We start from the raw sequence: 17,203 nt of genomic DNA, 5'->3' as shown, positions 1-17,203 counted from the left end.
GCCACCAATATTATATACACTAGTGCTCGTATATTTTGTCATTTACCAGCCTCCACAGATGATTTCAGGACTTTTAAATATAATTTCCATAACAAACATACTCAATGTTAAAAACATCAGTGTAGATTACACAGTATCAAAACACTAAAAGCCTTTTAACTACAAAAAGTCAACAGCTCTATACAGTAAGACTAAGTTACCTTAACAAACATGCATTGAACCTGCCTGTGAAATTACACGTGAGGGCTGTAAAACGAGCTGTTATATAAATGGCACCTCTACTGATCCATCTTCATTCTGACATATTCTCTAAATTGAGCTGCCCTCTGTTAGTTTAAAGTGGTCCAGCTCAGTTTACTGGAGTTGACTGGAGCCAGCACGGGCTGAGCCAATATACTCTCGTGTTCTCTCTGAAGGTTGTATATAGTAAATACAGTTTGTTTTCTTATGCATAACTCTTGCTTTCTTCCCAGTCCACAGTCTGCTACATATTGTTAGTTACTCATATAATAACTTAGCAATTTCTAAGAACTATTTAACATCAAAATCCTCCTTTCCTCCCCTACTTACAGAAATGAAAAAAAAAATTGGATTCAAAAGCAGTTAAGAAATGCAATCAAAACATTCTTTAGAATACGCAAACAATTATGTTGTAAGTACTTACCATTTCTATGTTTCCCTTGGTAAAAAAATCTTTGAGAAGTACTTTTGTTCATCAAAATCTAGTTATAAGTGCTTATAAAATAGTCTTTTTATTCTAAACAGCTGATTTGTAAATGCTGCACAACCACTGTGCGTGTGGAAGGACTTTACATGTTTGACAGAGGTAACTAAAATAGTGACACTGTGCAACTGAGACAGCTACTGTACGTGACAGAAAAGACTGAGCTGATCCACAGGTGCAAAGGCTGACCCACTGACTGCAGTCAGAAGCATGCCTGGTTATTTGTAGTCACTTATCAAGCCACATGAACGTATCAAATCAATTTAACATTACGTTAAATTTGAAATAGGAAAAAAAACAAAACACTGAAGGCTTTCTCTTACAACCTACACTAAACTCAGCTGGCTTTTTCTTTCTGTATTTGTGGCTTTTTATTTTTTTTCCTCCTAAGTCAAATATAACTGCTCAATTATCTTACAGTCAGACAAATTCATCAATTCCCAATGCTTAAGTGCTTTGGTATTTACTTCCAATGCACATCTCCACTGGTGTTAGATTGCTAAAGAAGCTAAGAAAATTTACTTCTATGTGAAGATTGCATTGAATCAAATTAAATTAATGAAGCCATAGGTATGCTTTCTTAAAAATTCTCTGAAAAAGCTCCCCAGCCACAAAAAGAGCACAACCACTCTTTCCTCTCAAAGAATATTACACTGAGGATTGTTGAGGTCAGTGCTTTTGTTATGGCACTGACCATGGAAAGGTTCCCACCTCAGTATGTGACACATGCAAGTAGGAGGAGAAAAGGCACCAGAAGACGAGCCCCAGTGCAGGTGGCAGCTGTTCCTCCTAAGCCATGGTGCTGCAGCTGTCAGCTCCAAGCAGACTGCTCGTTCCTGCTCACCACTGCTGCTGGAGACAAGCAGGCAGGTGAGAGGTAGTAGTACTGCACACAGCTGGAGGAGAAAGAATAGGTTATACCATCACCTCTCAGATAACACCATTCAATGCCTTGTCAGCAAAAAGCTATTAGAGTCGTCATCTGCAATCTAAATTTTAAATATTTGGAAACACTGACAAGCAGTTTCAGACTGCGACTGAAAAGACAGTGGATAACCAGTACACTTGTACACCAACTCTGAATCTATTCCAACATTTCCAATTATTTACTAACTGAGAAGCTAGGGCAGGCAAGCAAAGTCATCATTTCAATTCAGTATAGTGAAGATGTACTTTTATAAGGATCTTTTTGAAAATACATGAGTATCTTTATACGATTACTCTATTTTTCAGGTTTAATGTTTAATCAAGCTACACGAGAATACTGTAAATGAGTAAGACACAGCAGTTGTTTGATGTGTGTGCTGGTATGCAAAAGCACACCAGCCTTATTCAAACACTTACTGGAAATATTCACAAAGGTCACAATAACATCATGAATATAAAAATAGCCACAAGATACTTGCTTAGATAAATTTATTCGTGCATAGGTTAGAGATGTTTTTCACATAAACCTCTTCATTCTGTTAATATTGTGGAGAACAAGTTCTGTTTTGAAACAGAGACAGCTATATAACAAAAGAAAATAAGAAGGCATGGAGTGGTACATTCTAATTTGTTTTTAGTGGGCAAAGTATTGCATTATTAATTAAGAAAAAAGAATCAACGTGACTGGATTTGGGGCACTATTTAAGATAACCAGATGTTGAATGGAACGGATCCCCTCCCCAGTATACTTTGTATAAATAATTAATATTTTTTAAAATCTAGAAAACCATAGAATAGAAAATATATTACCTAGAATTATTAAACATGCAACCAATCTTTCCTTACTTTGCATGTAAACTTCCCCACAACCATTGGTGAGTGTTCTGGATGTCAAAGTAAAAAAAAAAGTTCATTAATGAAGTTAATTTCTTCAACTTCTTTATGGCTGGCTTGCAAAAGAGAGTTTTTAAAGTCTTTAATGTTTGACATCTGAATAGCTCCAGCATATTCACAGGATAATCGGACAAAGCAGGAATATTCATACATATATAATATATTGTAAACTTGGTTGAATTTTACGAAGTAAAAAAAAGACTGAATTACATTTTAGTGAATAACTGATCTCAGACACTTCCCATAAAACATAAGTTCAAGGATTCTAATTGAGTTATTGCAAATAATGTTATAGTTTAATATTTGGAAACATTGACAAGCACTGTTTTAAATCGCGCTTAAAATGTTACATTATAATTTCCTCTATTTCTCTTACAGTGTAAATATATCTACATATCTACATGGATATCCTAAACAATGAGAAATCAAAAAATTCAAGTTACAAATATTTTACACACAAAATACAAAAATAACCTTTAACATTAAATGCAGTTATTTGGTTACATTTGAAGTCTTTCAAACTTTCAAGTACTGCAAGCTAGTATTACAATACAGATGCATATTCACTAAAACACTTCATATATGTTATATAGTACATACATTTTGTAACAAATCAGTGTCTTAGTTTATATTACGTTTTTAAGTTTTCTGACTGTTTATTCTTCCATGTGCTCTATTCACACCTCAACATTAGCAAGCTTCTGAAAATCAAATCTTGACTTGGCTTTATTGAAGCAAGTATGATTTCTATCATTCCTGCAAGCAATAAGGCTGAACTGTTATTCTGTACAAAGACCATTTGTAAAATTACCTGATGAAGATCAAATTGTGTGCTTTGTTTCTGTATTACTTCTACCAGAAAATATTTTCTAATATAAAGACAAGGAAATATTTAAAGCAATAAGCCATAGTCATATAGAAAAAAAAACTGTTAAGTTTTAAAAAAAAAATCTTTGCTTTTCAAAGTGTAATGTAGGAGGCAGACCAGTAAATATCTAAGTGGTCTTTTCAGGATAAAATATTTTCTCACTTGCTGGAAATAACTTTTAAGTATTAAGATAGACAGGTTAAGATGAATAAATATATTTAAAGGCATAGGTACAGTTAAAAATATGTTCACAGAAATACTAACTTAGAAGCAGCACAGGCAAGGCTATAAAAATTGTGATTAGAATTATAGTAGTGATAGGAATAAAAAAAATCCAAACAGTTAAAACTCAAGTATCTTAACTCCCTATTTAAACTGTTTGTAACACTGAAATATGAAAGCATCCAAGTTGCTTTAGTTCAAAACAATTAAAAGCAAGTTTCAGTCTTACTGTAAATTTATAGTTTATGATAAAAATATACATAACCTGGTACATTCCAATCTTCATTTATAAGTAAACATAAGAGTGACTGTTTTCATTTTAGCCATTAATGACAGGTCATCACATATTTGTGTAAGGCATCTTCTATCAGAAAAGGTTTGGTTTTACTGAAGATATCTTTTGGAGCTTCTGGAAGCGTGTAGCTTTTAGAATACGCTTGCTATGATAGTGTTGTTGCTAGGATAATTCCAAGTATCAGAAGTAGTACAGTTACACATATAATTATGAATATCAATTTCTGGAAAAAAAAAAGACAAGTTTAAATTGAAGCATCCAGTCAGATACGGAACTTCTTACATATGTCATACCCACAGCAAATTAATAACACTGGTATCTATTTCAAGCTTGGATTTTCTTTTTGAATAAAACTTACTGCCATGATTTCCTGTTGTTTGTCATTGATTTCTAACAATTAGTAGCTAAGGTGCGTAAGAATTCTGTGTTTTTATTTTGAGAATAATTATTACCTATATGCAACTTCTGTAAGTATTACATATAAAAACAACCACAACAACAAACAGCTACTTATCAAAGTCAAGTCAAATATGCTAACACTGCCTAGAGCTGCCCACCTTAGATAAATATTTGTAGCCTGTTCAAACTTTTGCAATTGCACTCAGGGAAATTGAACAAATCATCATTAAGAATATTGTACAGTTAACAGCTCAGAAGAGCTACACAAAAATTAAAAGGTTCTATGAATGTGCATAGAAATGTGACATTAGGTCATGTAGTTCTATCAGCAACAATACAGATAAGCCTGTTATCTGCACAGAAACTTCAATCTAATGTTAAAACTAAAAAGTTTGCATACCAAAAATTGTGTTAGTACAGACAGCAGAATTCCTGACTAGTGTCTGAAATGAACATACTCCCTCATGGTCCTTCATAAATATTTTCAAGACCCTAGAGATAGAAAGTTGAGTTTCTGCTGGACTCTTCTGAGTTAATTACTATAATCTCCTTAGCCTGGCTAGATGTTATTATGATAACAAGTAGATAAGTATAGCAAAAGTATGAAGATTGAAGGAATTCTCACATTTACATCCTCAAATTCAGGTTTGAATCTTTGCAGATATTCCTCTTACAAATACATTGTCATCTGGTTTCATTTGGTCTACTATTAATATAAGAGCTTCATTTTAGGATGTTCTGCAACACAAAATAGCCAACTTTATGGCCGCAGACACCTACTTCAATGCAAGCTCTGTTTAAAACCAGAGAAGATCACATCTGACAAAGTTCAAGGTATAATCTCTATCTTAATGTAGTCTGTCGATGTGAACTTGAAATATATTAGAAATTCAAAGGATTGAGACAATAAGTTGTGGGTTTTTTTTTTCTCCTCCTCATTTCATTTTGTGTTTACAGATCATCAGGAGTACGACTGCAATCTGTAAATTTAACAATTCACCACTAGATGTCAGTTTTCAGCATCTACATGCATGGAACTTTTATAGCATGCAGAGAGTGAGAAGTAGTCACCAATTAATGTCAAGTTTGCTCCCCTCTCCAGAAGTAACCAAAAGCATATTAAGAGTTAGTACACCAAAGAAGTTAACAGAGCAAAACAGTAGTTGATTAGTTACTTACTGCCACACTGGCAGGAAGTCATGCATGCTGAAGTTACCCAAGTATCACCGAATACCAACAGACAAACCAATAATTAGACCAATTACGACGATCAACACCAATGACACAATGATAATAATCCACATTTTCTGTCAAAAACAAGGTATTATTTTAATATCAAGCACATTAAAACTTATATTTATTTTCAATTTTTAAAAATCAGTTCCGAGATCCCCATTCATTTTTAAAGCTTGCAACACTCTTGAATTGGATAAAATTTTCTCTAAACTTCTGGTATAAGAAAAAAACATTTTTAAACAGTGTTTACAGGTAAGTTACTGTGATTAACACTGATGTAGTGATCAAAAAGGAAAAAAATACAGCTTACAAGTATGTAAGTGGGTTCTTCCGGCGTTTAACTATAGTTAATAAAACAGGCATAAGAATAAAAGGAAGCTTCTTTCTCTGCTAGTAACACCAAGTTTTAGTATTAAAGCTATCAAACAAATTCAACACACTGTTTTTGTTTTGGTTCATGAAATCCTTTGGTAAATCTCCCTCTGCCATATACAGATTTATAACAAAAGCCCTATAACCAATGTTTTCTAATTTTAAATACCAAATCTTTAAAATAAGTAAAGTACATCTATTAATTCTACCTGAATAAGATAAAAAAGTTCAACTAAAATTGAAGGCTGCTTAACAGCACGCAATGTTAACTTGCTGACTAGGACAATTACAAGAAGACCACGTACCCTTCGTGCTTTACTTTGATATTTAACCGCCTTCTTTGTCTCTTCTTTAGCATGTTCCACATAATCTGTTGCATTCATCACATTCTTTTCTATGTTGTTGATCATTTCACCCTTAAAATTAAACGTTGAACAAAAAGTTTATTACTGGCATGCGGGGATCCCTGTTCCATGAATCTGAGAAAAAAGGCTACAGGATAACAACATCATTTTAATCAAAATATTTTACATTAGTGGCAGAGATGTTTTGTGCTTTGATATGCAATGAAAAAAAGGGAATGAGAAGCAAGGGCTCAAAGATCTAACCAAGGAAGTGACATTCATGGGCAAGGGAGGTGTATTTCTGTTTTGAAAGAATACACCATTGACTGGTAAAACATACCTTGCATTCAAAGATATGTTTTCAGATGTTCAGTCTAAAACTGACATACCATAAGGTCACACATCCCTGATGGTGCTTTGAAGTGGGGAGAGATATTGACTATTTTGATACAAAGTCTAATGGTTATCAAAAAAAAAAAAAAAAAAAAAAAAAAAACAACCCCACACATACAGTGGTAACATCAGGAAGCAAAATACAAAGTTGAGTGTTTATAATGTCAATACATAAATTCAAATTAATTATGATGAATGAAATTTGGAAATGAAATGGAAGGATTGGTGAAAAGTAACAGTAAATCTATTACCTGCATTTCTGTCCATCAGAAGAAAAAAAATCAGCAGCATTAAACAGCAAAGCATTAAAGAATGATACACAAGTAATTTTTTTGTTTGTTTAGTTCTAGTTCTTTAGGAAACTATTACCAGTTTCCCCTGTCTCTATATTTAGTATTAAAGCAACATAAGACTTAAAACTCAATTTAGAAAAAGGTCCTCTTCAGAAAAGTTTCTTTCCTGAACATTATTCTTCTCACTTCCCAGCAGAAATAAAAAAAACTCTAAGAATGGAAGTTCAAAATACTATAGTTAGCTAATATGTATACAAAGACTGCAAATATAACAAGTTTACACACACCTCAAGTTGAAGAACATGAATGAGACAAACTGAATTACTTTTCAACTGATCCCTTTATATTTGTGCTTATTGTAATAATCATGCCTTTGTATTATACGCAAGTTGCAAAAATCCTTGCTACGTTTAACTCTTACAAGTCACCATATCAGGGAGAATCCTGGACTTCCACACCAATAGCCAGCATTCCAGGACAGAGTTGTTCTTAAACACACATAGAAGGTTCCAGTGTGTATTGAAATACAAGTATGCAGCAGAAGAAAGTATACTTAAGATCCTAGCTGCAAAGAAATTCTAGGCTTAGTTATCCAAAACACATACCATCAGTACATCTCAACTGTACATTTGTTCAAAACGAAACACAAATTTTAGTGATGAACTTTCATATATTCTAACTGCGGCCCAAAAACACTAAGAAACAGATCTGCATTACTTCCACATATTTCTAAAGACGAAGACAAAAAAAAAAATCTAACTTCAGTAAATGTATTTTAATTGGTTCGTTTACCTGAGTCTCAACAAACATAGCCATGTCCATAAACATTTCGTGTAGTTCCCGTATACTGGACTCCAGTTTCATAATATCCTTGTGCCGTGACTCAATTTCATTCAGAGCTTGCCTAGTTATTTGGGAGTCTGATATAATCTTTGGTAGAACAAAAGATACAGAGATAAGTACTTAAGCATTGACACACACTTCTAAATAACAGAACAAACAGAACAGATTATTGACGTGACTGGACCAGAAATACATACGTCAGAAGTGAAAATTGAAGGATTACCACTCTCTAACATTTCCTCCAGTTCCTCATCAGTGGTGGTCTTTCCAGCTAGAATAAACATAACAGTACTTCATATAACATCACACATTAATGAATAAAATTTTGCAGAAGTATAACAATAAGAAAATTCTTGTATTGCAATTTTTCAAGATAAAAAAAAAAGCAATACTTAGCCATTACTGGGTATCAGGGCCGATCCAAAAGTAATGCTTCTTGTTTATTATATTGGCCCATGATGTCAGTGGCAGACAATGGGGGATGACAGGAGAGGCTGAACCTTTCTGCCAATATTCCTTTATGCCTTGTTGCCATGTAACAACTCACAGCAGAGGGACAGCCTGATAAAAAGGCATCTGACAGGAAAGTGCATATGGAGCAAAGGTGTGTCGCTGAATTCATCCATGCAGAAAGAACTGCACACACTGACATTCATGGATGCTTAGTGAACAGAGAGGCAGTGTATAGTGAGTTTCAGCAGTGGCAACAGTGGGTTACCTCCACTAGAGCAGATACTTACAAGAGCTACATTCAGGCTCCTGTTCAAAGCTGGCAAAAAAATGCACAGCTAATAGTGGTAACTATGGTGAAAAATAGTGCTTTGTAACTGAGAATTTGCTCTATCAAATAGTGTTGTTGCACTCTTTGTTGTAGTTTCCACAGAAATAAATGAGAGGCATTACTTTATACAGTGACTTACATACTACCTTACATTTAAAAAACAGAAAATATCAAGTAGTAGCCAGATAAATGTACTAGATTCAAAACTAGGGTGAAGAATTGCTGATGATTTTTTTGGTCAAATTGAAGAATTTGATCAGAAATGTTTAGAACACACATTTGAATCCAGGTGGGTGTTCTGCACAAGGAAGAACTCAAAGAGTATTTACATAAGATTCAGTATTTACCTGCGCAACCAAGTTGCACTGACACCTGATTTGCTTCCTCCCTCCCACCAGCCACTGTGGCAAGGGATAGAATCTTCACAGAAAGCAGATTCTAGCAGCTAACAAGGTTACATTCAAATCCCACGTAGAGAAGATTACTACCTATAGACTACCCTCATTTTCAGTTTTCATAGTTCACCTAACAACTTATGTTGTTCACTACTGCATGTTAGCCATTGCAGTGGTAAGATGGATCCAAATGTCTTGAGTTACACTGCATACTCAAGTTATTTCTATTGTACACAGTATATACAGATATTCAACTTATTTTACATAGGAAGATTAAGGATTTGTATTAGTTTATTTAATTTTATCTTAACATGAAAATTACAGTTTTAACGTTAATTAAATTAATACCCAAGAATGCTGCAAATCCTCCCATAAAGGGCTGAAGAAAAGCTAAAGGAGCAAATTAGTTCATTGTGACATTAACTTAAAAGAACTGCATACTGAGATATTATGGTCCCTTCCCTCAGAAACATGAGCAACGAACTTAACTCGCCAAATAAATTACACTGAAATGCTGAATTAAATCATACTCAGTATGCAAGTCTAATGAAAAAGAAAGGAGAAGCAGAGGTTAAGTGAAGTCTTACAATTTGCTAACTTTTCTGTTTGCATTTTTCATTAAATGTATATTTGCCTTTACAGGAAATATTCACAAGTCTAACTTCAGCTACAAGGTGTTATGGGTGCTTTGGATATTTTTTGAAATAGGTGGTGAAGTAGGTCAAAGTTAGGGGCCTTTAGGAATCAACAGTTATCACTAATGAAAGAAGAGGGTGAATCATTCAACAGATGATTACAGTATGTCTAACAGTAGCACTGATTTTATTGCAGATGAATTAAAAAAAAAAAAGACACAGATTCTTACTGACACAAACAGCACAACGTGAGAATGGACGACTTCCTGATTATCATGTTTTTGAATGGCTTTTCATAACAGTCACTATAGAATACATTCATTATCTTGAAAACACAGCTTTTGCATGCAACCTAGATGTTTCCTTTGCGGAAAATTTAAGAAATAAAGGAATTTTATTTAATATTCTGTAACAGAAATGTTTCTTTTCCTCTCCCTTTCACATGCTTCAAGAAGCCAAGGTGCATGGTCTTCAGTACCACCTTTAAGTAATAAGAAAAAAGGGAGGTATAACAATACAATATTTATTTTTATTTTATCTTAAAAAAAGCATATTGAGGTCACTTACTTATCTCTAATTGCCTCTGTATCCGACCTTTGCTGCGCTCTCGAAAAAGAGTTTGGGTCTCGTTGTATTCCGTCATGACCTCCACAAACTTGTGAGCTAATACAGAGTGCTGTTTTTTTCAGGATTTAAAAATGTGCAAAAAGGTTTATTTTCTTTCTTAATAGAGCAAATACGACTGTACAACAATCAAAAGTGGTATTGAAATTTCAGTCAAACAGAACGTGGAGTTCTGAAACAGAAACATGAAACTTATTCTCTGATTAAGTAACATCCTTTCATTTTCTTTAAATTTGTGATGTTATCATACCTGAGTTTTTCTTATTCTGAGATCCACTGATGTTCGATTTGCATTTTCACCCTGATCAAAGCTTTGTTCAATAGCTAAGAGAAAATACAAAAACTGTGTGAATCAACAGCGCAAATACAGTACATGAGATAGTATAGATTCAACAATGCAGCTCAGTTGTTTTGTAAACACTACACATTTTTACTTTTTTCATATACAAGCACCACATAAACATGCTTAACTTTTCTTGCATGCACATTTTCTGCATGCATGTGGTGATAAGGAGGGAGAAGGGAAGTGAAATTTATATCTATTTTAAATAACTTTTTAAAATAGTAACTACATCAATACCTTTTGTAGAGTCACACAAATATCTGCTTACTCTGGGGACAGCTCAAAAAATCTAACAAAATAGGTTCCTTTTACATTTTAAGTGATAAACACCATATCTAACTGTTTAGAGAACAAAAGTATATAGTAATTGCAATCTAGAAATATTCAAAGAATCAATACACTTCAAAACTTATGCTGAATAGGTAAAGGAACATCTATGGGGAAACTCACAATAAAATTACTTGGCCTAAAGAAATTTAAAACAACAGATGCTATAGAGCAGTTTCTTATTTGTCACATGGACTGCCTCTTTGCAGCTGAGCTTCTCCCAAAACAACATTTCAGTCACAAAATACATTTCTACACAGAGAAATTACTTTGTACCTTCTAGGTTATTTCTGCAAACAAGCTCTTTGCCCTGAGCAGGCAGGCAGTGCTGAGACCTGATATTTATCAGCTATGAAGTGTGTTAAGGAAGGATGAAGTAGAGAATAACGTAAGTGACATAAGCTGCACATCAGTTGGCAAGAATGGGGAAGTTTTTTTATTTTCAGAAGGTCAATTAACAAGAGAATACAGGTACTGCAAAAACACATTATCAGGGTTCCAGGATAATGTTGACATCATGGAGCAAGATGTTAAGCAAGGAGGAGGAAGCACAACAGTGAGAGAGACAAAGTAAGGTCCTGATGGTATATATTCAAAAAAAAGAAGCACATAAAATATATGGAGACAGAAGCCCTTATCACAGTTCATTGCAATTCTCTCCTCCAATACCAACAGTAATTAATAATATGTTGAGTTATGGAACTCAAAACCATGCAAGACCCAAATCTGTATCAACACATGCAAAAAGCTGAAATGATTAAAACAGTTAATTACTTTCTTAAGTTTTTTTAAGACTTGGGGACCAGCTGGCAAGAGCTGGACAGTATAACATACAGATACAGAACAGAGTTAAAGGTTATAAATTCAGCTGCAATGCATCACATCTGTAACACTGCTACTGCTAGCATCCTGAACGTGTTACAAGTGATGACAGTTTTAATTCTCCCCACAACTTACCTTTTAACCTAGCTCGAATTTTATTAGCAATCTTCTTTATTTCCTCATTTAATTCTTCAAGTTCCTCCTTCGTTCCTTAAAAAAAAAGTCCAGAACTATTGATGATTGATAACATATCAGAAAGTGTCCTTCTCAAAAGACATTCAAGTAATCTTTAGAAACTGCCTATGACTAGCAATGTCATTACAAGCAATGTCATGTTCCTACACAGTACAGATGCATTACTGCATTTGTGCTTAAAATTGTGCTCTATCAGACGAGTTAGCAAGGACCATGGATTTTAAGGATTCAGATGAATGCTTCATTAATCAAACGATCATTGATTCTGACTTAAAGCAAAAAAAGCAATCAGCAGAAATCACTCAAAAGAATGCACAAACATCTGTCCACAAATAAGGAAGATGTGGAGAAAAAAATTAAAAACAGAAGTTCAGTTTCAACAATAACATAAGAATCAGGTCCACAAAAAACTACTCCACAAAAATACCTTTGCATCTTTTCTTCCCAGTTCACTAAAACCTGCCTAAAGCACAGGCATGCCTTGGACTATGAAGTGTTGAGAAAAACTGCTGAGTTCTACTCTGACACATTGAAATCAAATTTGTTTATTTCACCTATCTGGTCACACATCCTTGAAATCTAGAACAAGTGATACTCACTCCCTTCAGGATTTGGGGCTGACAAGATAATGCTGTGCTGTTTTTTCACTTCTTCCACATTTTGTGCTATTTTTGCTATGTTATTTCTAATTTCCTCAACCTAGAAGAAGAGAAATATGTCAATGAAAGCATTAAAACAATCACATATCAAGTTGTTGGGTTTTTGTAATACATCTTTGGTACTAAAAATCTTGAAGTATTCAATCACAGCAGTAGTAAATATCTGACAAATTTCGGACTGCAATCACCCCCCGTGGACATTTAAACAGCTTTACATTCAAAACAATAAAATCCACTTTTATGTACCATGGAAAAGAATCCAGGAAAACACCGAGAAGGGAGCTGCGTGGCATACAGGAAATCTAGAGCCTTTCCTATTTATTAAAACAGGACCTTACAGAAATAACAAAAATTAATAAAGAAAATTTTAATGCAGCAAAAAGGTATGTAAAACTTTACCTGTTGGAAAAAATCATCCATAAAATGGTCTTTTTCAACAATAACAGTCTCTCCATCTTCATTTCCTTTACACTGTAAAAGGTAACAAAATCTATGAAAACTCAGGATACTATTTTGACACCACAAAGGTTTCTTCCCTATTGCTTCTGCACATATGTTTTTGTCAGCAGCCTGATAAGTTAGGAGCTGTTCCTCTTCTGAGGACTGCAATCTAAAAACAAATAAGCAGAGGTCAAAGAAAGTCACCTGACCACTATAAAATTAGGAAGGTAAAGCACGTCTTCCTCTGTAAACAACTCTAAGACAGAACCAGTCTGTGAGCTCTTACAGTTTGCAATCCCTGTCAAAAAAAGTATTAAAATATAATTTTGCAAATAAATATATAGATTCTCTCACTTGGTAAAGATATTTCCATATCGAATCCCACATGAACCAACAAATCATATCCAGTTTCACCAGTATGAAGACGATAAATGAAACCCTCACACAGAACCACTAAGAGAGGCATTGATGATCTTCTGACATGTGATGTAATGATTCAAACACTGAAAGCTAGAACAAAGCTATCAACAACTATTTACTAGTTTCATCCTTGGATGCTTTCAAAGCTGCTATTCAACACCAATTTAGAGATAATTATGTTACACTAAACATGCATGCACTACATAATGGATAAACCCTAGGAACAGGAGCTAGCCAAGCAGCAGCTCCCAGTGATGGCTCCTGCAGATTTCCAGAGCACTCAGCCCAGTGCATTCCCTGATTGGCACTTCCCTAAACGGTGAGTCAGCTCAGCACAAGTGCTTCTTGATATAAATAGACTCAAATTTGGTCAAGGGAAGAGAGCCATGCATGACAGAAGTAAGGAGTTCCAGCTTCATGTTCTCTAGTTCCCGCTGTAGTGCAGAGACTGCTTGAACTGCACTGAATCCAAATTAGTACAAGATTACTGTATTGTTCCACAGACAATGGATTATCACCTTACAAAAACTAATTACAAGATAGGTAATATTAAAGGACTTTCACAATCAACTAATGTCAAAACTTTGTTATTGTCTAATTAAGTTACTTTCAACGATGGTCTGAGCATAAAATCTACCAGGGGTACTCCAAATCTTTAAGTAAATTTTTCATTTACACTTTGTCAAGGAGTCCATTAAGTTGTATAATAATATTTTTGTCAGAAATCATCTGCTTTTCATGCTAATAGGAGCCACAGTGTCCCAGCTGAAATAAAAGACTTGAGATGTTACTGCTCTCCTGGACCACTCCATGATCAATTCACTTCATGTCACATCCCCAGCCATTTCTGGTAGTTACTCATGGGAAGATGATCCTTATGACAATATTAAAGAATTCATCCTTAGGGACTGTAACAAATTAACAGCCTTGCTTAATAAAATGAATGGTAGTCTATGCCCAAAAGAAGTCACTTAATATAAATCACTTTTGCTCATATCAAAGACTGTGGTGCTGAAAAGCCACCAGACATAAGGCAATGAGCTATATTTTAAAAGATGTCCGTTTTCATCATTTATGTAAAGAACACCTTCTGCATACATTTAATGAATAAAAATGTTTTCTAATTATTTATAAGGAAATCATTTAGATAATGAAACAAACAAAAAAGAAAATAGTATGAGTTAAAAGATTAAACATTAGCTTTTTCTGTGGTCAAATCTTATTGAAACACTAAACATCTGAGCCAATCTTAATCAAACAAAAGATATAAAGTCTTTCTCCTAAGTCCTATCTGTACAAACGCAGCTGCAACAAAGCAGAGCTGCACCATCAGGCAGCCTGCAGTCTGTCCCACATATACTTCGCCTTCACGTTTGGTTGCAGTGACGTGAATGACAGATAAATTGGCTCCCTACAATTTGCTGAAAGATTTATGTACTGTCTACTTTGAACATCAGCACTTGAAGGACACCTGATGACTTGTCACCCTCTGTTCTTTATGTACTTAAGTCATCACATACCTAAGACAGAGCTTATTCACTAACTCTTCAACTGAAGTGACATGTTCTTTTGACAAGCACAGTCCATCCAAGATGAAATTTAGCACAAACATATTCCTTCTCCTAGGCCTTATCTCTGTAGAATAACTATTACAAAAAGAACTGATAAAAAAGTCCCACGTTGATGCCAACACCAAGCAAGCTAATGGTCTGTTTGCAGCTCTAACCTTGACCTTGGGATTGAGAATCTGGGCCATACACCTCTAACATTCAGACATACAAAACGTACCAAGTTTCTTCAAAGGTGGGGTTAAATGACAGAACTCAGATACTTGGGCAAATGTCATTTCTCTCAGCTCCCATCTGAGATGGGATGCTTTTTATTCAACTTCTGACATTTTGCATGCCTTCCATAACGGCAGAAGCAAGGCTAGTACAAGAACCCTTACCAAATTAATTACTAAATTTTGAAATAGACAGATTTCTGGTTTAAAAATGACTTTTACTTGCCCCGGAATTCAATTCAAAGTTATTCTGAGTCCAGATCATGAGCTGTCTTCCTGTGTCAGGCTACAAAAAGAACTAACCATCACCACCCCAGTGAGTCAGAGCCAACCAGCTAACAGACTGGAGCAGAATGCTGCAGTGAGAGCAGCTCCTGAAGTACAGCACCACCACACCCCATCTACCCCCCCCTCTGAGAATGCAGCAGGTGCCTAGCTGCTGTCCATGCACAACTTGTAACACCTTTAAAAATTGCACAGAGAACTTACAGGCTAAATAAGCTGTGCTGTCTAAAGTTATTTGGGATAGAAACATATCTGAGATTCACAAATACCAGATTCACAGCTATCCCTGCACACCATAGCTTTACACACGCACTCCCACATTATTCATAGAACTGAATGGCATATAAGGAAGCAATCTTCAGGACACTGTAAATCTTTATGGTTGCCTGTCCCAAGTAACTCATTACCTTTGTTATACAAGCAACCTTTAACTCGTAAAAAATACTACTTAATGTGTTTTTATGCACTCTAGAATCACTTGGTTTATCTAATCTGGAGAAAAGGGAGACTCCAAGTTGACGCCCTTGCTCCCTATAACTTACTGAGGAGGGGAAGCAGAGGCAGTGCTGGGCTCTTTTCTCATGGAAGCGATGTCAGCATACACAGGAACAGCACAGAACTGCACTTGGGAGGTTTGGATCAGATACTAGGAAAAGTTATTCACCATGAAGGTGGTTAGAGACTAGAACAGACAACCTGGTGGTTTGACACCTCATGTCTTCAGGTGGCGTCTGGATAATGCCGTCAATGCTTTAACTTTTGGTTAAAACTGAAGTGGTTGGAAAGTTGGACTTGATCTCTATAGGTCCCACATTGAAGTTGAAGTCTTCTGAGCCTCCTTAAATACTTACTAGAGAATTTCCTACTGCAGAGGTGTTGCTACAGGTGTCATTGAATCTATAGGCACCAGGCTTCCCCCTGATCTGCAACAGTTTACTCAAACCACACCAGTGTTTCAAGAAATTCTCTTAGAGCACCAAGATTGCTCCTTTTCTGACAGCCAAAGAGTTGCCAGGCAGCTGGCAGGTCCAGCACCACACTAAGGTTCCCACCTTCTATAAAAGGCATAATTTCCTCTAGTTGGGAAAGAGATGCAGTATTACCTGAATGCTATAGTAACTGTTACAGGCAAGCAATTTCTTTCTCCAGCAAGTATTTTAACACTGTTTAAGTACCAAATACAATGTATTAACAAAACTATCAAAGAGCTACAATGTTATATCTTAATAAACCACAAGCACTGACAGGTAACATTTTTCCTCCTCCAAAAATAGGGCTCAAGAAAGGCATTACTGCTTCTAACAACATGCAAACTTCAGTTTCTATTTCTTCTAAAATAAATACCACGCTTAACCAAAAAGGGAGAGCATATACAACAGACACTGGCGTTCACCATTTCTTTTTATTCTCAGATTAGGAAAAAAAAAAAAGTGACAAGCCACGCAGGAAAACTTTCCTTTAGACCAGGCCACATCCTGTTGATGAGAGACATCGCTGCACCTCCCTCCAACTACCCCATTTTCTTTCTCAGAACGCCGTTCCCAGAACACACATAAAGGGAAGGAAGGGAACGGATAAACACGACACGCTTCTATTTTGTCAACACGGGCAAAATAAACCCTGCGGAGAGCTGGACCGACGCACTGCCAGTTACACGTCTCCCGCCCCGCACCGCAGGGCAGC

General features: G+C 35.4%; 2 protein-coding genes across 5 annotated transcripts in view; both read right to left on the bottom strand.

The window, feature by feature from the left end:
* Positions 1 to 1,988, bottom strand: part of RIMBP2 (RIMS binding protein 2) — a 122,426-nt gene extending 120,438 nt beyond the window's left edge. For all 4 annotated transcript variants that reach the window (XM_010720044.3, XM_010720045.3, XM_010720046.3 and 1 more), the window contains exon 1: positions 665 to 1,988. In XM_010720044.3, the coding sequence (XP_010718346.1) occupies positions 665 to 667 (3 nt within the window). In that variant the 5' untranslated portion in view covers positions 668 to 1,988. The remainder of the gene's footprint in view (positions 1 to 664) is intronic.
* A 585-nt stretch (positions 1,989 to 2,573) lies between these two features.
* Positions 2,574 to 17,203, bottom strand: part of STX2 (syntaxin 2) — a 15,468-nt gene continuing 838 nt past the window's right edge. The window contains exons 2-11 of the mRNA XM_031555895.1: positions 12,991 to 13,243; positions 12,532 to 12,631; positions 11,873 to 11,947; positions 10,496 to 10,569; positions 10,189 to 10,297; positions 8,008 to 8,081; positions 7,760 to 7,897; positions 6,243 to 6,353; positions 5,509 to 5,636; positions 2,574 to 4,153 (exon numbers count right to left, since the gene is read on the bottom strand). Coding sequence (XP_031411755.1) covers positions 5,553 to 5,636; positions 6,243 to 6,353; positions 7,760 to 7,897; positions 8,008 to 8,081; positions 10,189 to 10,297; positions 10,496 to 10,569; positions 11,873 to 11,947; positions 12,532 to 12,631; positions 12,991 to 13,243 — 1,018 coding nt within the window. The 3' untranslated portion in view covers positions 2,574 to 4,153; positions 5,509 to 5,552. The remainder of the gene's footprint in view (positions 4,154 to 5,508; positions 5,637 to 6,242; positions 6,354 to 7,759; positions 7,898 to 8,007; positions 8,082 to 10,188; positions 10,298 to 10,495; positions 10,570 to 11,872; positions 11,948 to 12,531; positions 12,632 to 12,990; positions 13,244 to 17,203) is intronic.

The sequence above is a fragment of the Meleagris gallopavo genome, chromosome 17 (genome assembly GCF_000146605.3).
Source record: "Meleagris gallopavo isolate NT-WF06-2002-E0010 breed Aviagen turkey brand Nicholas breeding stock chromosome 17, Turkey_5.1, whole genome shotgun sequence".
Lineage (NCBI taxonomy): Eukaryota > Metazoa > Chordata > Aves > Galliformes > Phasianidae > Meleagris > Meleagris gallopavo.
The sequence above is the reverse complement of the archived record's forward strand: the minus strand, read 5'-3'. Positions and strand labels throughout refer to the sequence as shown.